The following is a 16668-nucleotide window of genomic DNA, read 5'->3' on the forward strand; positions in this document are numbered from 1 at the left end:
TATAAACAGCTCACTTCAGCTATCTCCTGCCTTCTGTTCCCCCTCCTTTTGTCAGGAGAATATATGAGGCTCTGATACAGGATCACAGGATTTACTGCATGCTGACTATGTCTTCCATGTGTTGTTTTGCTTTGCTTTTTGGCTTTCTTCTTTTTTATTTTGATGAAGCATCTTAACATATGTGATCAGACAGTTTAGTTTTCCCATGTATTTAGTTTCTTTCTCTTGCTCCTCTTTTGGCTTTTTGGCAGCTGCTTCTCTTTTTCTGTAGAGTGCTTCTCCTGGGACCCAAGAGTTAATGGTTTTATGGGCTATATGGAATATGGGTTGTTATGAGATGGTACTCCAAAGTCTGAAGAAACATTTTCAGGACAGTATTTCTGAGAAGAGGTTAATCTTGGTGGTGCCCTTCTTACATGAGATCTGCCACATCTGCAGGGATTATAACCATCACTAGTGCTGGAATCCATCTGGGGCTGATTCATCACAAGTGGGGTTACAGTGGTGATTAGAGAACTCAGCCTGGATTGCTCTACTAACCCAATACCTGGTGTGTTGACAGGAATGGTTTTAATGCAATGCAATTAGCTGCTGTGGCTGTCCAGTGAGGTGCTGTCATACATCCCTCTAACCTTGGCTATGTCTGTTCACACAGAGTGCCCTACTGTAGTTCCCTACCTTGTGGCTGTAGGAAGAGCCCAATTCCTACAGAGTTTTCCATCCTGGCAATACTGTCCCAGAGCAGGAGTAGAGATTGCTCCTGCACTGTGAAAGGGGCTTTTCCTCTCCTTTCTGAAATCAGGACATACCGGCCATAATCTCAAATTCCTCTGTGTATTTTCCTCTCCTATCAAAGGCCCTACAACACAGTAGCAGCCACAGTAATCAGCCTGGCACAGTTCAGACCAGCAGGAGTATTTTATAACAGGACTGTGCACAAGAGAGCTCAAGAATTGTTACATAAGAGAGCATTACTGAGAAAAAAAGATAATAGAAGACAGTTCATAGAAATGGAACAAAAACTCTGTAGTTCTGCAACAAGTACGAAACATACTGAGTTATGCAGCAAGGGGGCAGAGCAGGGCAGGGCCAGGAGTCTGCCAGGTGTCTAAATTACCTATGCCCTGTATTTCTGCCTTCCAAGAATTTTGAGCAAAACATGACATTGCTTCCTTTGTGCATAAACTATTCGTCAGAGAAGGATGGAGAAAGGAGAAAAAGTCACATATTCCTGCCTTGTATTCACACTGGAATTAATAAAGAAAGATGTGACATTAAAGTCATACCAGCCCTGAAGGATCCCATGTGTCAACACAAACTTCTACCCCACAGTATTAGCAAATAAAATCAGAAAAACTTAAACACACTTTCCTATGATAACAATAAAACATGTTTAATCGTGTTTAGGAAATGTTATTAGCTCAATAGCCTTATTAGACATGAGCTCAAAAGCCACATTTAGCCAATGTGGGGTTGTTCCCTTCTGTATGAGGCCCCCTCCCCACTACTCACTCTCACCCCATGGAAATTGTCTTGGAACAATATCCTCCTTTTCTTCTTGCTTTGATGCAGGGTGACAGGACTTCTCTTGAGGGGTGACGATGAAGGCTCTCCCAGGGTAGCTGTTGTGCTGTTCTCACCAGGAAGACATTAGTACTAGCACAGAATGAAATATTGCTAGTGGAGTGACAGCAGCTGTGTCTGGAGTGGCCTCAGATCCTATAATTACATCTCCTTTTATTACCTCTGCTAATGGCCCTCCAGGATGACAGAAATGATAATAAATTAACAGATTATGAACTCCACTTGCCACAAATTATGTGATTTTTTTTTTTTTAATTCTGGGAGCTCCCACTGCCAAACCACTGAAATAATAATAAAAAAATTAAAACCAAAAAATCCCCCAATCTGAATGTCTCATCAGCTGTTGCAAATAAAGCAGCCTTTCTCAACATGCACCTGAGAAGGACGGAAACATGCATGCATCTCTGTGCTGGAGCCAGGAGCTCTCTTTTGGGGCAGTGGTGGATTAGGCACCTTTCAGGGTCAGACTTGAGAAAAGCAGCAAGAAACTGATCACTAAGGGCATTTTCTGGATGCTGGGCCTTCAACAGCTCAAGAATGCAAAACAGTTGTGTTCTAGCAATTCCTGGGAGCAGTAAGATGACAGAAAATTTCACAACTAGAGGTTCCCCAGTGTTACAATCCTATAATAAATGGCAAGCCTGTGATTTTGGCCAGGTGTAATTAACATTTACTTTCCCTGATCTCAACTCTTACATCATGAAGAGAGTTATATGATTTCTCCTTTACTTCAGTGATTCAGGGACAGTTCTTTAGCCCCTGCACTCCACATGTGTGAACACTGGAGGAAAAGGGTCCCAATTCTGTCAGACACTTCAAGTCCAGGCTTGACACCATAGCGCTCCCTCTTCCCACTTGCCTGCTGGAGCTGGAGTTGTTGGCTACCTGGGAGTGCTTCTAGCCAGGGACTTTCCCAGGTGGGTGGGGCAATTGCAGCTGGCTCTTCTGTTCTTCTTGGCAAAGGGTAAAATATGGTATCTCCTGTTCTCACCTGCCACAACAGCCTCTGGGAAAGGACAATTAATAGAAATGCTGTGTGTACAGGCTACTGCTAGAGTTAAATAAATTTTTCTACTTCAGCCTGTAGCAGAAAAGTACGAGCCATGCCTCTCCTGGATCTTCTCTGCTATGTGTCTGTTTCTCAGACACATTTCATTGCGTCACTGCAGTCTGCCAACAACATTTCTTAAAGAAATGTTGTTGGCAGACTGCAGTGACGCAATGGCCTAATGCCTTTTGTAATCCAGGGGGGGATGAAGACGCAGAAAGGCCTTGTGACTGATCCAGAAAATGGACTTAAGGCAGCAGCCTAAATGCTGGACTTATCTCCATGGTCAGAGCTAGGAGAGGGATGACCAAAGGAGAGATCTCAGTTCTAAAGAGTGGAACTCTAATCTCAGGGCTAATCTCATCAGTTCCCTGTGCAGCAGGCAGAGCTGTGGAGACAGGATCCCCAGCACTGGAGCTGCAGCAGCCTGCACTTGGACTGAGTCAGGAGGGCTTCATTCCAGAGCAGCACAGTTCTGAGTGCAGGACATAAAGGGCAGAAGGATGAGGTAAAGGACAAGACACCCACCTCCCAGCCCAGGCAAGAGGTGGGATTCATCAGGGCTATGTGGGGCACAGGCTGTGCTGTACAGGAATCACTCTCACAGTCATGGAGCTGGATTTGCAGCTCTTCTCCCCAGTATCCTGGACTTCTCTTTAGCTGTTCCCTCTGGCACTCCTCCCCAATGGTTTATTGATTCTTCCCTCCCACCCACTGCTCCCCTCAGACCTTGCACACACAGCACGTGACAGCTGATTGGTATCTGTTAATTAATGTGGCCTGGGGCCTCTTTTCTATTCAGTGGCCTGATAAGGGAAATTGGATGTCCAAGGGCTGCCAGGCCATTATCACCCTTTGCTTCCCCTGGCAACACAAACACAAAACATGGCGTAGAGATAAATAAATACCACTAACCCACCCTTCTGCCTTCCCTTCCCTGAGATAGTGCAGATAGAAAAAGAGATCCCACAGTCAGTCAATATAGCAATCATCAGCTCTTTTGTTAATTGCCAACTTGATAACAAGAGAAATCAAATGATCATCATGGTGGCTGTCTACATAAGCCCCGATGTGGGGCCAAGAGCTGTGAGCAGGGTGGGGTGTGGGATGAAGAAGTCCAGCTGAGCTTTGCATGCAGCCAGTGGAACTGGGAGGCTTCTGCATAGAGGCTCATGAGTTCACAGGTCTCTTGGTGATCCCCAAGGCTTCATTTGCATCTGGGGAGAAAACTGCCTGGAGAGGCTGGTAGAGCATCACCCTTCCAGCTGAGGCATGCCTGGGTGTCCCGTTCTTTCACAGCCCTAGGAACCGTTGGAAGCAAGGGGCTGCCAAAAAAAGTGCAATTTCTGCTTGTCCATGGTGGGCAAAAGCTGCCTAGAGAGGACCAGCGCACTGTGCTTGACATTCCTGTTTGTAATGACTGTTAGAGTGCCCATCTCCCAGGATCTTTCATGGTCTGGCCTTCAAAGGTACCAGGTATGGAAGACATAACAGTTTTCCTTCCCATACACTTTTTTTTCCCACCCTGAGGTGGACATTGCTTCTGTTTTTTGTCCTCTCCACCCTCTCAAGTGGACTCTGGAGCTGTCAGGGTGAGGCTGTCAGGCTCTTTCTGTATTTGGCAAGAATATTTGGTTCATTGTAGAGGCTTGTTCTGTTGCTACCAGGTTTGGCTATGATTTAGGTACTTCAGTGACACCACAAAGGTATTTTTAACTCTGGGTAGGGTTGTAGGCAGAACTGCTGGTATGGAAATCAGAGTGGGATGAGGAATAGAGGAGGATTCTGTTCACAAATGTATTCATTTTTGAACACATTTTGGTGCTTTATTGTGGCAGGACTTTTTCTCATTTTTGCCAAAACATGAGACTGTAGTATACTTGTAATTCAGGCCTGTGTCATTCCCTCCTAACCCATCAGAAGCCCTCTTTTCTGTCATCTGGAGCTCTTCTCTGCTCATTTTTCAGCTGTGGCAGACTAAATGGGCTGCATATAGACCTACTGAGGAAGAGAAGGAAGGCAATGTGGTGCAAAAGAGCTGCTGCTATGAAAGAAACAGTGGTCATTGAACAGAGGTTGTCATCAATCTTGGGCTCCCATAAATGCAATCAAAGCATCAGAATTCCTCTTTGAGGTGGTGGGTGGGCATAGGAACAAAGAGAAGGGTAAGGTCCATGTGTGCTGATTGCTATCAAGACAGGGTCACTTTAGTGAGTTGTTTGGGGTATTTTTAAAGCAGCAGGTCAGTAGGGAACAGTGCATGGTTTGGATCTCAGGGAAACTAAGGACCCTAGTCTCCTAAAGGCTTTGCTGAACACCCATTTGACCCTGCTTGTCTTTTGCCCTGTTAGGGTTCTCCAACCTCTCCCTTGGAGACCAGATGAGCCTTCTGCAGAGTGCCTGGATGGAAATTCTCATCCTGGGCATTGTGTACCGCTCCCTGCCATACGAGGACAAGCTGGTCTATGCTGAGGACTACATCATGGATGAAGAGCACTCTCGTCTGACAGGGCTGCTGGAGCTCTACCTGGCCATCCTACAACTGGTGCGCCGCTACAAGAAGCTCAAGGTGGAGAAGGAGGAGTTTGTCACACTCAAAGCTCTGGCCCTCGCCAACTCAGGTACAGCCCTGGCCCAGCCAGTCTTGCAACCAGCCAGTCAAGGCTCATGCTGTTATTTTACCTGGGAGGAAACTAGAGCCTACTGCCTAAGAATCTCTGCCTGTGTCATGCAATATTCTCAAAGCTCCACTCTAAGCTGGAACGCAGGGAGAAATGAGGCTTACTGCTGCTAGAGCCCCCGCTGTGCTCTGATCCTGTAGTAGGAAGTGGAACAGACAGGGATGGACTGGTTGCTGATTTCAAGCAGTGAAAGGGTCTGTGGAGGCCTTTTCCATTAGCAAGCTAACTCCAGTGCCATGAGCTTAGAAAAGGGAGCCACACTTGCATTACCTCCATAGTTGGTGAGATACAGCAAACAAGGAAACTGTCATCCCAATTCCAAAAAGCTGTGGGTCTGGATCTGCCTGGCCCTGTCTTGGAGATGTTGAGGTACCAGAGACACTGAATCCCCCTTTAACCGGGAGACAGTGTGGATGTAGCTTGCAGCCCTCAATCCAACAAGGCTGCATTGTATCAAAGCCAGCCAGACACAGATTTGCTCAGGAGTCCCATCTGAAAGGGAAACTGCTAAAGCTACTGCGTAACAAGGGCTCCCTCTACATCCCCTGAGTCTCATTGTTTCATATCAGATCTCTTTGCCAAATTTGCGTCATGCAGGTCACAGAATTCACCCTTGCAGCCCAGCCCTGAAACCAGTATCTGTGTTTAGCCAAAGCCACTTTACAGAAAAACTCAAATAATTAATCATTCTCTCAGTTAAAAAAAAAAAAAAAAAAAAAAAGACAGGTACCATATCTTAATGTTTGTTTGCTTGAGTTCAGCCTCAAAAGAATGATCTTTGTTGACTTGGGTCCTATGACTCCAGGTCTTTTTATACCTGAGAGCTTGTCATGATAAACTTCCTGTTCCATAGTTTTGTTCCTTAGCTATGGATTTAGTACTTCAAATGTAAGGATGTGGTCCTGGATTCTGTAAGGCTGCCTCACCATTTTACACCATTCTGTCCCTGTTTACCATCCATCCACTTCTTTGCAATAGCAATATAGAAGAAAAAAAAAATGTCCTTACAGGTCATTGATAAAAATGTTGAGTAGCAGCTGATTTTTCTACTGATCCCTGTGGATTTCCATGAGAAAACTCCTTCTTCAGGGATGATTCACCACTGATAGCTACTATGAGATCTGTCATCTATCCAGTTACTAATCAATTGAAAGTGTTCTTTATTGATATTGCATAGTGCTAATTTTTTAATGAGAATGTCCTGTGGTCCTAAGCCAAGTGCTTTATAAAACCTAAGTCTATTATATCTGTGCATTTAACTTTATCAACCAAACTTGTAATCTCATCAGAGAATGAAATCAAGTTTGTTTGACAAGACCTCTCTTCTCAAGTATCATGTTGACTGGCAGTAAAATCACAGAGTCATTTATGATGGAAAAAACCTTTAAGATCACCACTCCCAACTGTTAAGCCAGCACTGCCAAGTCCAACGCAAAACTATGTCCCTAAGTGCCACATTTACATGTCTTATAAATGACATCTTATTAGTCTTAATTGAATGTCACCTTTAGTTTTTCCTTTCTTTTGCCCTGGTTCACATCAAGCTAGCATAGAAATTATCAGGTAAGACCTAGGAAAATATGTGCATCATTAGAACATTTCCAGTCTTCTTGAATGTCATAAAAATACCAAGACTTACTAATCATTAATCTGACCTGGATGACCCCCAGCTAGCAATTTTAGAACTCTTAAAGCCAATTTATCCAGCTCTGCTGATTTCTGTGAAGTTTGTCCTAATAGTTCTAATATCTTCTTGCATAAACAACAGATTATGAAGTCTTCATCACCTTCATATAACACAGGTATATAAAGCTTCTCTTTTCCAAATAAGACAGAAATACTCATGGAGGACTTCTGTCTACTCTGCACTGCTATTAATAGGTTAATCATCTCCAGCTGAAAAGAGCCCTCCTACAAATGATCATTTTTCTTCTATTCCTTAAATATTTATAAAACTTCTTTACTGTCCTTAGCCCTTCTAGACATGGCTTTTCCTCCTATGTCCTTCATTTCCCTTATGGTTTTTCTGCACTTCATAACTTTGTTCCCTTTTTCAATTTCTCATACAGTGCTTTTTTAGTTTTAATTGCTGCCTTCACTTTGCCAGTGAAGCAGGATGGGCAGATGGCCAAGGCTAGCCTCTCTCCTCTGCGCAATGGTGGCTACGGGTGATACAATCAACTTGTTAAAGAACCTGTCTGCCAGGAGGGTCACAGGACTAAACAGGGAGAAGGGCTCCTCAGAGAGGCTGAAGGGCTAAGGTAGCAGTTGTGACAGGAGAAGTGCCACACTGGGACACTGTGCTCTGGACACTGCTGTCAAGTTCTTCACAGTGCAACAGAAGCACTCTCTGCTGTTGCTGCTCACTGTGCTTTCAGGACTAAGCCCAGAGTAAACCTTATGAGACAGTCTCCACAGGAGTGCAGTAACACTGAGCAAAGACAGAGCAGAACAACCAACACTCATCAGATGCTTTGGGGTTCCATTTCCAGTGCTGTGGAGTAAAGAAACCAAGGTAAGGGTTAGGAGGCACAGGCCAAAGCATGTTCTCAGATGGATGGAAAAAATCAGTCTGACTTCACTGGTTTCTCGTAGTGCAGCTAGAAGTGTAGCTATGTAGAAGCATAATCCACAAAAATCCTGCTTTGTTATTTGTATTGAAACATAGGAAAGTGAAGCATGGGATTTTGTTTTTCATGTAATTAAAGCTTCTCCTGACACACAGGTAAGGAAGCTGGAATAGGGCAAGTGTATTTTTCTGTTGTAACTTAACATTGAACCTTCACATTCTTTTAATGCCAGTTATTTTTTTTGGTGTATTTTTGACATAAACACGATATATAAACACACAGAGCCTGCATGTGTGTGCTTGCATGCAAGCAGCCAATTCCTTAAATGGGAGGAAAGCAGTTTGGGCCAGGCTTCAACTCCCTTGGATCAGAGATAGGGCTTAAAGATGAACACCTAGATTAACACCTGTGCTGCCTAAAACTGCTTTCTGCCTTCCCTCCCACACAGATAAATTCTGGATGCAATTGCTCACGCAATCCAAGTTCTAGGGACTTATGCAGCCCTGTGTATACTGACCCTTTGGTTCTAGGAATTCAAATAAATGGAAATAGAAGTGGGGGCTCACTCACTCTTCACTAGAGAAGAAGCTGGCAATAGGCTGATCTCTGAGTCCTTGGTGGGACACACCAACAACACACCTGCTGGGATTGGCAAAGATAATTCAAGGGATCTCTCTGTTTAGTAGAGAGCTGAGGGATGAATTCTTAATTCCCAGAGCAGCAGGCAAGTCCCAGAAAATATGATCAACCATTTTTTGACTGAGTAGAGGTGATGTAGACCTAATTTGTTACCTTTCAGAGTCAGCAGTCCATTTTCAAGCATTCCTAGGTCCTCTTTCCTTAGGAAAAAAAAAAAAAATTGATCAACCTATGTATTGAAGAGCCCTCTAGGTTAGCATACAGCACCCATTCATTCATTTTAGGACATCCCAGAGTGCCTGAAATTTATTTCCCTTTTTTTTTTCCTGCAATGCATATTAGTGCTAAAATGGAGTGAGCAATGTCTGGACCTGGCAAAGGGATACATAGCAAATTCTGTGCTGATGGGTCCTGTGAGGTTCCTGTTCCTGATGGGTTGCTGCTTATTGTCAGAAGCAGCAAGAACAGAGGTGAGGAAGCAGTGGGCCTTGTCCATTCTCACACCTGCCCTCTACCCCATGCCAGCAGTGCTGCAGAAGAGCTCCTGGTATGAAGCCCAGCTTCTAGGCCAGCTGACCCTCAGGGACATGGTCAGGCAGCCTGCCCCCACCTCAGTGCTCTGATAGCTGTAAAAATTCATAGCTATTGATTTCGTAATTAACAGTTTATCAATGCCATTGACACCAGTTCACTGATGGATTGCAAGGAAATTAATCCTGCAATGTTGTTTTATTTTTTGCAGTCAGCTGCCAATTTTGAGCTTCTTTCAGCAGAGTGTGGCAGGTGTGGGGCAGGCTTTGAGCTTTATTTCCCCAGTTTCTCTCACTGTATACACTTATTTACTGCTGTTAAGTCTTGTCACCTTAAGAAGCCAGATGGCAGAAGGGCAGTTTTGGGATTCTGTCTAGTGTACAGCAGCATCAGTACCCAAAAGCAGAGCACCCACAATACCCTGAAGCATGGCTCATTACACTGTAATTCTAGCACTCACCGGGATCTGCAAATTCTGACAGGCTGTGATTACTTCTCCTTTGTGCCCCTAGCCAGAAGGACATTAAGCAGAAAGGATAGAAGACATTCCAGCTTTTGATACTTCCAGTCTTCAAAATGACCTCTGTGACTTGGCAGGAAACAGATCCCACTCACTTCTCTTGAATTGTGTATGGAAATTTTTCAGAGGTGCTACCTGTCTGGGAGAAGTTGCCAGACTGACTTGGCAACATGCTTCTTACTCCCTACTTTTCAGAACCAACCTCTATGTCTAGCTCAGGTCACTGTAATGACCTAGAAGCCCTCTTCTGAGCTTCTTTGCCTGGATTTTTGGATAAAAAATGTAAATGTATCAAGAGTTGTTCTTCAGTTGGCTTCTTGGGAATACTTCCCTTTAATACTTTCTTAATTAGTGCATTCCTTCGGAACAGCTTCTTAAACAGCTTTCTTGCTAGACATAATATTTTCCCAACTGTTGTAATACTTTATAATTCATGCATCATAAATAGCATTTTTACCATAAATGTATCATACCATATTCACAGTCTCTAATTTGTGTTGTGCTCTCCATGAAGATGACACATTTTTCTAGAGAGATTTTGGCACTTCAGTCAGCTTTCCTCCTCTTCACTGCTGTCACTCTGGGGAACCCATGTCCTCACATTTGTGTTTATGTGTAGGCTGAGACTACACTGAGACCACTTTGCCACAAAGCAAAGCCCAGGCTGTGATGGTAGGCAGTGCAATTACATGTGTGCATGTGTGCTTGCCACACTGTCTCTTTGCCATTGCTTCTGGATTTGTTGCCTTGTGGCAGGAACCTTTATCAATAGGTGCAGTATTGATTAAAAGTCTCTGAACAGTGAGTATGAGGCATCAGTGTCTCTGGCTCTGTCATGGTTGTAGGAAAGAAGTACATATCAGCAAGATGAAAAAGGATAAAACCTTTGGTGATGCTGTGCCTCTCTGCTCTTCAGTGTTGCCCTCTCACAGCATGACTTACCCACAAGTTCAGCAGTCTGTGTTTCATCTGGTTCCCTATCTCAGCCCTGGACTGGGTCCTTACCAGCTAGCTACCCTTGCTTCACAGACACACCAAGGAACCTTGCAAACCTTGCTAGCCCCTGCACAGCTCATAGAAATCTGACTGGCAGCCTAAGGGAAGAGGCCTTGCAGGAGGCGTGGGATTCCTTTATTTCAGCAGGAAGCTCCTTGAGCAGCTGCTAGCAGTCTCTGAAAGCAGTGGCATATGCACAAAGGTGGGTCTGGCAACACCCCTGGGCACACTGGTTGTGACCTACTGGGGCTTTTCTGTCTTGCTGACACCCTTAGCAGCTGCACGGCAATTAGGCAGTTTAGACAGATGAAGTGCTGTAGCAGCGTTAATTATTCTTAATGAGATTGCTCCCAAGCGGCAGCACAGCAGCTGCTGCCCCTTGCAGGGTGACTCTCCCCATAAGGAGCATAGAGGGCAAGTGAAAGTGCAAATCACAAAGGCCCCTGCCTGACCCCTGCATTGCATTGGGGTGGCTGGCAAAATGGGCAGCACACAGGGCACGTGTGTCACCCACCTACCCCGGGCAACCCTACTGTCCCTGCACTGCTAGGGCCCACACACTCGGCTGCTGCCAAACTTCATGCAGCAGCACCACACCTGCCAGCTAGATGGTTTTTTCTGCTTAAGAAACAAACCAAACAACACCCCTCACCTCCTGCCTGGGGGGAACAAAAACAACTCAAAAAACACCCACAAGAACAGATAAGAAGGAAAGAAAACATCATTAGCTTCAGAACCATAAAGGATTTCCTTTGTCACATCTGACTTGTCTGTTTGCTGTCTTTTCTCCCTCACCCCAGACTCCATGCACATAGAGGACATGGATGCAGTGCAGAAACTCCAGGACCTTCTCCACGAAGCCCTGCAGGACTACGAGCTGAGTCAGCGCAATGAGGAGCCCCGGCGAGCAGGCAAGCTGCTCCTGACCTTGCCCCTCCTGCGGCAGACGGCTGCTAAAGCTGTGCAGCACTTCTACAGCATCAAACTGCAGGGCAAGGTTCCCATGCATAAACTCTTCCTAGAAATGCTAGAGGCAAAGGTCTGACAGCCCCAGCACCAGCCGACAGTGGCCGGGGAACAAACTAGAAACAAAGATGCAGACAACGGAGCAATCCAAACAGCAGCAGCAGGCACCGCCGGCTTTTATCTCCAATCATTTATTATGGAAGAATTATTTAATGTCTATCTGTCGGCGTGACTGCAGAATCTTGTGTACAGGAGGGGGGAAACTTTTAATCAGTCACCTGTTTCTCTTTTTTTCGTTGTTTTCTCTGTGGGAAATACCAGATTATGCTCTTGCACTTGTTGAGGCATCATGGGGGCTCAGCCCCTCTGATCAGTGATGCTCTCAGCGCTGTCCAGGCTGCCTGCTCCCCAGCACCCTCTGCCAGTTCTGGAGGGGGAGTGGGGACAGAAGCAGGAAGAGAGGAAGAATAGAGTCAATATAAACTTTATCTGCTGGTGTTATGAGGGGTCAGTTAGAAAGGGAAGCAGCCACGGTCCTTCTTTTTGTCACCTTTCTTCCTCTTACCATAGAGTAGATGCTCCTTTGGAGAACAAGGCTGCTGGACCTCTCCTGAACAAAAAGGCTGCCTCCCAGACTCCTCTCTTGTACATACAGGCCCCACTTCTTACTGGGAAAGATGCTCCTAACTGTGTAAGATATTCTGCGACCTTGTACAGTGTGTCATTATGCCTGGCTAGTCCCTCCCATGTACAATCCCCGCAGGCCCCTGAAGAGGCAGGATGTATGTCCCTGAGAAATGCAAGTCTTTCCCAAATGGCAAGAGAAAAGGGCCTGATGTTATACTTCAGTGCTGGGTTGACTTGATAATCTCTGCATCCTCTCCTGTGTGGTGCTAACTACAATTCTTCCACACTTTTCACCCCATAGTGTATCACACCTGCCTCTTCAGCTCAGCTCAGTGCCATTCCCCACCTGTTCCTTGTGGCAGAGAACACAAGGCTTTGTCTGCATGGTTACTGCCCAAGTAAAAATACACCCCAAACCAGATCTTTCCTAGACTTCATTAGAGCTCTTTGGCTCCACAGAGACTTTAGGCTTATTGCCAAATTCCAGTTAGGAATCAAGGGCACTGCTTTTCAGAGGAGGCAGCTCTAGAGCCTGAGAGATTGCTTTCTTGTGGCAGGCTAGGGAAATAAATTAGAGGATGGCATGAAACCCGTGATACTCCAACTACTGTCTTCCCCTGCCTCATCCCATTATCCTCAACAGCAGAAAAAGAGCTAGCATAGATTATACCTGGGGCTGGTAGGACTTTCTCTTGCTGATCAGAAAGCAAATACCTGACCTTGAGGTAGTGGGAGAAGAGCAGGGGGAGTGTTTATTTACTTTTATGTAACCAGGTTCCTACTGTCTCCAAGACCTGGTTTAGTTTTGCTGCCTAAGCCATACTGACTGTTGGTATTCTCTGAAAATTTATTTTCTAGGTCACTTAGTTTTAAGCCATCCTGAGCTGGCAAAACCTGATTTTTGTGGTCAACAGCATGGCACTAATGGTGAGAAAAAAACCTCTGATCTACGTTTGAGACACCACTAACTCTACTGTGTCTGTTCTCCCCAAGCTTCCACCCCTTCCTGGCTTCCCCAGGAGAAAGGTGGTGTGTAAGAGGAGTAAATTGCCCTCGGGATGAAGTCTTCCAAACCAGGTTGAGGTGTATGATCAGAAACACTGGGTGCTTGTTTTCTGCTGGAGCAGAAGGTGTCTCAGCAGAGCTGTCAATACTGCAGAACCCTGCCTTGGCAGGCTCAGACACAGGGGTGCTGGCATGGTGACCTCTCAGCTCCTTGTACTTAAGTTAGTTCTATTTCATCTCCTTTGACTTCTTCCTATGCTACAGAGTCACTCATTTTGTACTCACTTGATAAAGGAATTGTCTTACTTCAGGCATATTAGTAAACCACCAGAGACCTTATGGGCAGAAGGCACATTGGAATTGGGACTCTTTCTGTGCTCACAGCAGTAGCAATTACACAGTAGCCTTGTGCTTCAAGAGGATACCTGTGCTTCTCTCCCCCACTCCCTCCCAAAGGCAGCTGGGGAGAAAATGAGAGGTTTTTGGTTGCACTCATGATCCCTGTACCCATCTGTGACTGAGGGACCAAAGTGAAATGCATGCCACCATTGCAGAGCCAGCTTGCCATGTGCTGCACTCTGGCAGCCCTTTCTGGCTGTGGTATAATTGCTTTCACAGATGTGCTGGGTTGCATTATCACCTGTAAGTCTGACTCACTCGAGCACTGCTGCAATGCTGCCAAGTGCCACCCAGCTGAGCCGCAGCACATTGTGTCCCAGCCTGCTGTGCAAAGGGAGCTGTCCCAAAACGGACTGAAAAGATCCTAAGAAGCAATTCTTACTCTGTTGGGTCCTGCCAGAAAGGTCACTACTCACACACCAACACACCCACCCAATCTCCCCCTTCAAAAAAACCCCAAAAATACCCCAAAACAACCCAAAAGGCTCTTCTAGCTTTGTTGTATTTGAACTCAGGCCTGCTCTCCATAACAGGAAACTATCTACAAAACATGATTTGGAGAGCTGCCGAGTTAGCTTCTAGCTCACAGAGGCTGCTGGCTATTTAGATTAGGGCTGTGGGATGGAGGCAACTCCTGCCTTGGCATAGCAATATGAAGATACCAAATACATTTTTTCCAGGAACTTCTTTCTCCATTAAAGCTGCATAATATTGGAAATCATCCAAATAGTCTCCGTTGCTTGAAGATAATATGCAGGGAAGTGTTTGCAGTTCTTCTGAAATAGGATGGGAAGTGAAGCAGACAGTACTTAGGATATATTAAACTCTCTAACCAAGAAATGCAAACTCTTTCCCAGGAACTGGGAGACAAACACCTGTCTAGATTTAACCCTTAAAAGGCTTGTACCATCCCAAATTGGGAAGCAGATCAGGTCTCTTGAGCCCGTCAAACAAGTGCAGGAATCACAATCATCTCTTTGCAGGCACTCTGATCTGCTGTGCTTCACTAGTACTAACACACTGACACAGCTGAGGAGCCTTTCCAGCTACACAATAGGCTGGGATTGCAGAGGAGTGTAACAGTGTAGTCCCCCCAATGCACTTTGAAGTAGGAAATGAAGCCTCTGCAACTGCTTAGTCTTTGAATGCTCACAGTCTCTTACAAAAAAGGTCTGGGGATGTGGAAGATGAGACATGAACTAGGAGATGGGTTTTAGGTCAGTAGTTTTTATGCTGCTCATTTGTAATCTAGGATTCACAGAGTCAGTGTCATACAGCTGTCCTTCTTTATGGGGCAAAAGATGATGGAGCTTGAGCCTTGGGACGCTGATGGGCTCTGTGACTTAAAGAAAAGCAGAAGAGGTAAGTATATCAGTGACAGTGAATAAACCCACACCAGCAATAATGGTAAAAGCAGCTCCAGCCCCTGATTTGCATGTGTGGATAACAGAAACCATGTACCTGCCAGCTACTACAAAAGGCAGCTCTTCCCAAGTGACCAGCTCTTCTGTTTTGGGCACATTCTTCTCTGGGAACAGCAGTGTCTGACCTATAATGCAAAACAAATTTCATGGGGATCAATTAAAAGGTAAATTACCACTCTGAATTAAGGTTTCTAGGGAAGCTTGGGCATTACACCTCGCAGCAAAACTGTGAAGTGACAAGAAACATCCCCACAACAATCAGAACCTTGCAGTATTGCTCATGCTAAGGGGGCATTATTTTTCTCTTTGTAAGCTATGTCATCTTTTTTTTTTTAAACTATTATAAGTATATAAAATAAAACATGCTTCACCAGAAACATGTAAGCAGCTATTAGAGGGGCAAGTAAATGAGAAAGACCCTAGAATGTAACATGTTGAGCTTTTATTACCAATCGGAGCTATAATCAATCATATGGCCAAAGGCTGCTCTGTTGTTCTTGTGGCTGGGTTACATGGAGAAGCCAGAGAGAGACAGAGGCTGTGAGAATGATGCAGGTAGTCATAGACAGTCAGTGAAATAAACAGTATCTACTTAACTATTATCTGCTCCTAAAAAAATAACAACCTGTTAAATGAATTGTATTCCTGTGGTACAGGTCATTTCAAACAAAACAAGAAATAAAACAAAGAAATGTAAAAACTAATGCAGGCAGAGTAATGTTTATTGTGTTAGGAGCTGCTCTGTTCTGTCCCTCAGGATGCACATGGCTCCACTGAAAAGGTCAGTGGGGGGAAAGCGTGATCTGCTTGTATTTGCTGCAGAAGAGCAGGAAACCCCCAGCCCTCTCACTTAGAAATGCTCATTTCATGTTTTCTCATATTAAAAAAAATTCTCAGCAGGCTTCTGAGCTTTTTTGAGACAAGCTTTGCTGAGAACTTTTAAGACAGGCATGCTGCCAGTCTCTGCCACAGACCAGTTTATTTCTCCCCCTCACTCCTTTTCTTTCCATATTCTACATTTCAGTGGTGCAAGGGATAAACAGGAGCTAGTAAAGAAAAAATCTTGAAGTTGTTCCAGTGAAGAAAAACCTCTAATCATAAAATAGACCACTGGCTTAAACCCAGCAGTGACATCATGAGTGTTGCAAGCATTACAGCAGCTGTCCAGTGCTTATGAAGTGGATGCAAGTGCTAAAGTTGTGGCATTCACATTGATCTGCTGGTCAGGCATTGCAAGAGGGAAAGCTCATAGCTGCTTGAGAAAGCAGAAGAAAATGCACTCTGCTAATTGAGGCAGAGATGTGAGAAAAAAGGACCCCAGGTTTTTGCTCTACCTCTGATTCCATCAGGTACCAGACACCATCCCACCCTGTTTAAGCACCTCCAACACGCCTCAACCAACACTGCTAATGTCCTAATGATGCATCAAACCAGGCAATCAAGAGGCAGCTCAGCCTACCCTCTGAAGAGAAGGTGGTGGCTGAATTAGTGTTGGCCAGTGGGAAAGACCACGGGCTAAAAATGAGCCTGAATGAATAAACGAGATGAGCACAGAGCTGTAGTGGGAAGTGTGACAAGCTTTTTTTACACTGGAAACAGCTACCCCCAGCCCCACAGTCAGCAGCACCCTGACTGTGACAGATGTAGTCTTAAAACCAACACAATCCCCTTCCAAGTT

The 16668-nt window shown here is 45.1% G+C and overlaps 1 protein-coding gene and 1 long non-coding RNA gene across 6 annotated transcripts in view; one reads left to right on the forward strand and one right to left on the reverse strand.

Moving 5' to 3' along the window:
* ESRRB (estrogen related receptor beta) overlaps positions 1-15694 on the forward strand; it is a 135589-nt gene extending 119895 nt beyond the window's left edge. For 2 of the 3 annotated variants that reach the window (XM_030240703.2, XM_050975426.1), the window contains exons 7-8: positions 4984-5253; positions 11370-15694. In XM_030240703.2, the coding sequence (XP_030096563.2) occupies positions 4984-5253; positions 11370-11614 (515 nt within the window). In that variant the 3' untranslated portion in view covers positions 11615-15694. Of the gene's footprint in view, positions 1-4983; positions 6255-11369 lie in introns of those variants that run through there. The other variant, XM_050975427.1, reaches the window with a different exon arrangement.
* Positions 15023-16668, reverse strand: part of LOC127059692 (uncharacterized) — a 114495-nt gene continuing 112849 nt past the window's right edge. For 2 of the 3 annotated variants that reach the window (XR_007777724.1, XR_007777723.1), the window contains one exon: positions 15038-15115. This is a non-coding gene — a long non-coding RNA (uncharacterized LOC127059692). Of the gene's footprint in view, positions 15116-16668 lie in introns of all 3 variants that reach the window. The other variant, XR_007777725.1, reaches the window with a different exon arrangement.

The sequence above is a fragment of the Serinus canaria genome, chromosome 5 (genome assembly GCF_022539315.1).
Source record: "Serinus canaria isolate serCan28SL12 chromosome 5, serCan2020, whole genome shotgun sequence".
Classification (NCBI taxonomy): Eukaryota; Metazoa; Chordata; class Aves; order Passeriformes; family Fringillidae; genus Serinus; species Serinus canaria.